The sequence below is a fragment of the Protobothrops mucrosquamatus genome, unplaced genomic scaffold (assembly GCF_001527695.2).
Source record: "Protobothrops mucrosquamatus isolate PMUCROS unplaced genomic scaffold, P.Mucros_1.0 scaffold9760, whole genome shotgun sequence".
NCBI lineage: Eukaryota > Metazoa > Chordata > Lepidosauria > Squamata > Viperidae > Protobothrops > Protobothrops mucrosquamatus.
The window spans coordinates 2,622-9,832 of NW_015395548.1; the positions used below are offsets into that span (position 1 = coordinate 2,622).

The 7,211-nt window shown below is 41.6% G+C and overlaps 1 protein-coding gene across 1 annotated transcript in view; it reads left to right on the plus strand.

Moving 5' to 3' along the window:
• Window positions 1–3,831: 3,831 nt before the first annotated feature.
• Window positions 3,832–7,211, plus strand: part of LOC107301054 (intermediate conductance calcium-activated potassium channel protein 4-like) — a gene marked incomplete at both ends in the record, with an annotated part of 8,717 nt that continues 5,337 nt past the window's right edge. Inside the window, one exon of the mRNA XM_015830322.1 lies at window positions 3,832–3,927. Coding sequence (XP_015685808.1) covers window positions 3,832–3,927 — 96 coding nt within the window. The remainder of the gene's footprint in view (window positions 3,928–7,211) is intronic.

Below are 7,211 nucleotides of genomic sequence, written 5' to 3' on the forward strand. Positions count from 1 at the left end.
ATGCTTTAGACATTGTAAGAGAAAAACCGGGTTACTTTATGGTGGTCAAAAATCAGAAGGAGCTTTGTTTTTCAAGGCAAAAGTTTTCATGTGCTGCAGATTCCCTCAGCAGCTACATAAAATCTAGCTGCTCATGCATCTGATGACGTGAATGGCACCTCACAAAAGCTTCTGCCTTCAGATAAACTTGGTTACTCAGGAAAGATGCGTCCAGATTCCTGATTTTTGGCCATAAAATGCGGCTGCTGCATTTTGAGCTACACTGTTGACTCAAATATGAACATACTCAGCTTGAACACACAGTCTTTAGCAGTGGTGGTATTCAAATATGGGAACAACCGGTTCTCTGTGTGGATGCCGCTTCCGGAAGTCCATTCTGGGCCTGGACAACAAAAATTTAGTTACCGGTTTTGCCGAACTGGTGCGAACTGGCTGAATCCCACTACTGATCATTAGGGATAAAAGACTACATTTACGTTGCATGGAATGTTTTGGGAGCTGCATATATAAGTAGTCTTTTATTTACAACCATTCTTTTAGTGACCGTTTGAAATTACACAGCAAACAGCGACTTACAACCGGTGCCTAGCTCAAGACCGCTTTAGGAGAACTATGGGAAATTAAATGCTTATTTAATTTGGCTATTTCCAGTCAGGGCACCAGGCCAGGTGTTTTGTTTGAGTATTTCTTTGTTTTTGTTTTTGTTTTTTTAAAAAAAAGGAACACCGAAAATCTCATGAATGGCCCGCAGAGATGCTAACAGCTGCTGCAGGATATCTGATCTTGTCCCAGATCCAAAAAAACAAATGGGAACCAAAGATAGATCTTTCAGCACGGACAAGGTGTGATCCCTGCAGTGAATCCCTTGTTAATAATGTTTTGTTTAAACTGTGTGAACAATGACTTCCTTCTGTTAGCCTTGAACTTATTGCCGTAGCGTTTTTCTTGAGTTCCAGACAACTTCCGTGGCTGATAGCCAGGTATTGAATGTGTTTGGTGAATTCACCTACCGTATTCCCCCCAGCAAGGTGCCAGAGTGCAAGGATATTGTACCAGGCTAATTCTAGTGGGAACACATTCCATTGGTGGGGTTTCTTCCATTGGCAGATGGCTGCAGCTGTGCATTTAGTTATAGTTTTTACAAGTGGATTTTCAAAGTGCACCTTAATTTTTTGCGTGCACTAAAAGACCACAACAATCCTTCTCCATCTCCTTCCTTCTCCTGGTCTCTTCCATCTCTTTCTCCATCTCTCTTCCTCCTCTTCCTTCTCTCTTCCTTTTCCTTTTCCTTCTGTTCTTTTGTCTTATCCTTCTTTCTCTCTTCCTCCTCCTCCTCCTGTTCCTCTTTCTTCTCCCACTCCTTCCTTTTTCCTCCTCCTGTCTTCCTGCTCTTTCTTTTTATCATCCTCCTCCTCGTCTCATCTCTTCACCCTCCTTCCTCCTCCTCCTCCTCCTCCTCCTCCTCCTCCTCCTCCTCCTCCTCCTCTTCTTCTTCTTCTTCTTCTTCTTCTTCTTCTTCTTCTTCTTCTTCTTCTTCTTCTTCTTCTTCTTCTTCTTCTTCTTCTTCTTCTTCTTCTTCTTCTTCTTCTTCTTCTTCTTCTCCTCCTCCTCCTCCTCCTCCTCCTCCTCCTCCTCCAATATAATCCCCTTAAACATTCCAATTTCTCCAGAACTCTAACATGAAAAGGGCCTACAAATGTCATTTAAAAAACCAGCAAACAATGGGTTTATATAAATCTTCCTCAACGTGACGTATTGCGACTCTTTTTGCATTGCCGGCAATGGGATGGGTGCGGTTTCGGTATGATGAAACCAGCCCGCGGGCCGGCAGTTTGACACCCCTGGCATAGTGTGAGGTTGGGAAAAGCTGGGTTCCACACATCAACTTCACGTCACCGTTCCAAAGGTCCACATCCCCCCCAAAACTGCTATTCAAAAAAGACTGACCTAGCAGAATCGTATGCTGTAGAAGCTATTATGGAAACCTTTGAATGAAACCCTGCAGAATTTGCAGGAATGTCTGCAATGCACAACTTAAAAAAAAAAAATCGCTAAAATAGGAGCATCTTTTTCCAAGCCATTGCAACAGCTTTGAGGGTCTTCTGGCTGTTTTTGCTGGACATGCCTCTGCTTTCCTTCAAGGGAAAAAAAATGTTTTCCTCCATTGCTTATATCTCCACGTGGGCAGAGACAGCCCAGGAAGAGCTTCCAAAACTGCTGTGTCACCTGGGGGAAAAATTAGGATTGTTTTTTCAGCAAAAGATGCTTTATGCACATTCCCACACATTCTGCAGCCCTTATTTAATGGCCAGAAGGAACATGGCAGTCTCAGTCCCCTGTTTGAATGGAAGAAAGTCAAAATAGCCATGGGGAGACTTGAAGGCATGATTCTTCTCTAACCATGATGGCCAAATCTGGCCCTAGGTTCTGCCTCAGTTTACCTTTTTTTCTAATAAGCAACCAAGATCATTTAAAAGTAATTTATTAGAGTACTCTGATAAAGTGCGGTCTCCCCATGAGAAGGGGGAAATCTCGAGAAATGGATTACACTTACTTTTATAGTTAGCAGAACAAAGAACTTCAAAGCAAACCTGGATTGGTTTTTTTTAGAAAGAGACATGACACCTGTTCAGTTACATTACAGCAGTAATATGTGAGCATAGCCCTAGAAAAGAGCATTGTATTCTGACGAAATGTAAAAGAAACATTTGCAAAATAAAAACATTAAAATGGGTAAGATAACATTCTCAGTGCTTCCCAAGGTTGGATGGACTATTTTCTTTGTTTATGGGGGCTTGAGAAGAACTAAACATGAAACGGTTACCTACAATGTACTGAATGCTCTCCTGCCAGTCCTGGTTTCTGAAAGAGGCTTTTTCTTGAAGGTTAAGGCTTATGGGAAATTAATTGCAATACCATTGAAAATAAACAAATAAATACAACCCCCCCCCCATGTTAGCTAGCCAGTGCAACAGTACTACAAAAACCGTGTTTTCAAGGACATAGCACAGAAGCGCTGCTTGAGCAGGGTCTGTAAGATTATCTGGGACACCACACATCCTTTTCACGACCTGCTTTCCTTGTTACCTTCGGGGGGGGGGGCTTCGTGGTATCCATAGCAGAACATCCAGATTCAGCCATAGTTTCATCCCATACAGCATTAACCTTGTGAACTCTCAAGCTTCCTACTTCCGTTATATATTCAAGATGGACAGTATTTAATATTTATTTGTTATGTATATGTAGGGGTGTGGGTCTATACATATGTTGTATATAGTATGTTTAGGTGTGTGTCATGTATGTGTTTCACTTTGAGAGCGGGCAACTAAATTTCATTTTTGATGTGTGCCGTTGTGCCCACAGTAAAAAAATGACAATAAAGGTTATCTTATCTTATCTTATCTTATCTTATCTTATCTTATCTGATCTATAATAATAATAATAATAATAATAATAATAATAGTAATAATAGTAATAATAATAATATTGGAAGGGACCTTGGAGGTCGTCTAGTCCAACCCCCTGCTCAGGCAGGAAACCCTATAGTATACCATTTCGGACAAATGGCTGTCCAGTCTCTTCTTAAAAACCTCCAGTGTTGGAGCATTCACCGCTTCTGGAGGCAGGTTGTTCCGCTGGTTAATTGTTCTAACTGTCAGGAAGTTTCTCCTTAGTTCTAGGTTGCTTCTCTCCTTGATTAGTTTCCATCCATTCCATACATTCTTTGTGGCCCTCAAACCAAAGGGAGACCTCTCAAACCTTTGCTGGTTTCAGGCCCACATCCTTGAGGAATTTCCTTAACCCATCTCTTCTCTCTTGCTCTCCTTTCAGTGGTTTGCTTATGCCTTCATGACCAAGTGCCTCATCACCCTCTCCACAGTGGGATTAGTGATCCTGATCCTGGCGTTTCACATCAAAGAGATCCAGGTAACTATAAGGGAGGGGTGGGTGATACCGGTGGCATCTATTGGGAGGTTTAGTGACTTCACCCCCTTTTTAATTGAGTTTTGGTGGCACGGTGGTTAGAATGCAGTACTGCAGGCTACTTCTGCTGACTGCCGGCTGACTACAGTTCGATTCTCACTGGCTCAGGGTTGACTCAGCCTTCCATCCTTCCGAGGTCAGTAAAATGAGGACCCAGATTGTTGGGGGCAAATATGCTGACTCTGTAAGCTGCTTAGAGAGGGCTGTAAAGCCCTGTGAAGCAGTATATAAGTCTAAGTGCTATTTCTATTGCTATTTGTTGAGTGTTTTCCACTGCATCTCTGAGTCTCACCTCAATGCTTGGAATCCAGTATGAGCTACTGACCCAGGGCAGCTTCTAAAGGTTTCTATCAAGGAGCACAAAATAAAACAAGGAGCAGCGAACTGTGGAGACTTACCCAACAAGGGTTTTCCATCTCAACAGCTACCTTAGTTAGATGGGCTCATCCCTTTTATGGGTTTGAATATCATCTGTTGCCTGTGATGAACCCAGAAAACTTCCCGTCTCTGCTGTGGAGACAGTGTGCAAAAAGGAATTGTTACCAACCAGGTTGGTTTCAAGGAGGACAAACAACAATTAGGGGTGACATGATAGCAGTCTTCCAATATCTGAGGGGCTGCCACAAAGAAGAGGGAGTCAAGCTATTCTCCAAAGCGCCTGAAGGCAGGACAAGAAGCAACGGATGAAAACTAATCAAGGAGAGAAACAACTTAGAACTAAGGAGAAACTTCCTGACAGTTAGAACAATTAACCAGTGGAACAACCTGCCTCCAGAAGCGGTGAATGCTCCAACACTGGAAGTTTTTAAGAAGAGACTGGACAGCCATTTGTCCGAAATGGTATAGGGTTTCCTGCTTGAGCAGGAATATAAGAACTGGTGATAGCAAGGTAAATATGAGATAAAACTAACATGGGATCGGTTTATTTATTTATTAGATAATTCGCGCCCTTCAGGGATCTGACCGGGCATCCTTATCCAATGGCGTATTTTATTTTTCACCAGGAAGCAAAAGAGAACAATTTCCCCCCCCCTGCATGCTGATCTTTCCACGGCCATCTTCCTCCCAATCTGTGCCTTAATAATAATAACAATCGTAGTCATAACAGTGCAACGTTACTGCTGCTGCAACTACAGATAGCCCTGCAACTACAGCCTAACCTTTCTGTTGTTAAGTGAGGCACTTCTTAAGTGAGCTTTGCCCCGTTTTACGACCTTTCTTGCCACAGCTGTTAAGTGAATCACTGCAGTTGATCAGTTAGTAACCCGGTTGTTAAGTAAATCTGGTTTCCCCATTGGGACCTTAACAGGGGTCTCCAGATGTGAGGGGAGAGCCATTGTGGCTTCCATCACGTTGGGTGCCAGGATGTAAGGTTTTCCACTTAGCCTCACAACTGCCCCAGCATTACTCAGGAATTTAAAAGAGGCAAAGAAACTCCTGAGTCGAGGTTTCAGCAAGCAAGCAACTTTTATTTTGATCAAAATAGAGTTGGGCGACCCCATCTCTCTTCGTGGCTGGTAGAGAGATGAAGGCAACAACCAGAAAAGATGTCTTCCACCTTTTATACCTTTGCAGAACAAAAAGATCAGGTCTTGGTACTAGGCATAAGATGGCACAAAAAAATAATTCCTAGATGATGACTCATACACAGCAACCCAGGCTCCATCCGTAACTCCTTTCCCCCCCTCCCCTTACTGTGCTCTTTTCATATAAGCAATCACCTATACCTAAAGCATAAAGCCCTTACTTTTCCAATATATATATATATATAAAGCATCTGATCAAGCAACTAACTACAAAATAATGATTACAAAATAACAAAACAATGATTACATGATAACACTATAAGTATCAATATAAAATGGTTACTATATATAAAATAAATGCTAATGTCAAACTTAAACATACTAAAATCATAAGCACAATAAAATCCCTTCAGTCAGAAAGGTCGCCAAAGGGGATCATGTGACCTTGGGACACAGCAACCGTCGTAAGTACGAGCCAGTTGCCGAGCATCTGATTTTTGATCACGTGACCCTGGGGGTGCTGCTATGGTCGTAAGTGTGAAAAATGATCATAAGTCACATTTTTCAGCGCCGTTGTAACTTCAAACAGTCACTAACTGAACTGTTGTAAGTCGAGGACTTACAAAGGTAGGTGGAGGACAGTGTAGGATGATTATCCCATAAATCTGGGAGCTACTCCAGAAGGAGACCTGAAAAACAACAGACTTTGACCTGGGGAAGGGCGCATGTAATTGGCCTATGTCTGCCAGGATCAACAATCTTCACTTTAATTCTGTTATAACAAAAAGATTGTTATGGGCAAACTTTGACATACTTTGCAGATGCCATACCTCTAATAAGAAAATGAAATCTCCCTGGAAAATATTTATCTGAACTGCAAGGAGCTGGAAGTAATAGGTCTTTTATATGTACCAGGTGCAACCAGAATGATTAAAGGGGAGGAACAGCTAGAATAATTTACTCCAATCTCCCAAAATTGGATTTTATACATTTATAAAGTCCCCCCCCCCACATTTAAGTAGATAAGTAGCTTCATCAAGAACAAATTAAGGCTGGATTTATCCTTTAACTGATGGTCCATGAGCTGCACTTCAGAAACTGTGGACACAGGTCCACAGATAGGTCCACAGACAGATAGATATAAATCCAATGCAACCAAACAACAAGTTAAAAAGTTTTTTTTAAAAAAACAACAACCAATAATCTAACTCTGACCTTGTGTTGAATCATTTTCCCTGTCTGTTCATGTTAAAAATTATTTCTCTGTTCTAACATTTGCAAAGCATTAGAGAACTGAGATGATTAAGATAACTTACTTATTTTAGTTATCTTAACTAAGATAATTTAAGTTGAGCTGGGTAATGTAGAAATATAATAGATGGATAGATAGATAGATAGACAGACAGACAGACAGACAGACAGACAGACAGACAGACAGACAGACAGACAGACAGACAGATAGATAGATAGATAGATAGATAGATAGATAGAAGATAGATAGGCAGACAGACAGACAGACAGACAGATAATCAGCCAGAGTTTGGGGCAAGGGACAATGTGTGTGGCACAAGAAATTTATTTGTTCGTTTGATTTCTACAACCTCCCATCTAAGCAATTGAGATATAGATGGGGCATTCTCTATTTGAGGGACAGTAATAGTTCTCCCCAAAATCTGAGCATCATAAAACCTCTTTGGGGAG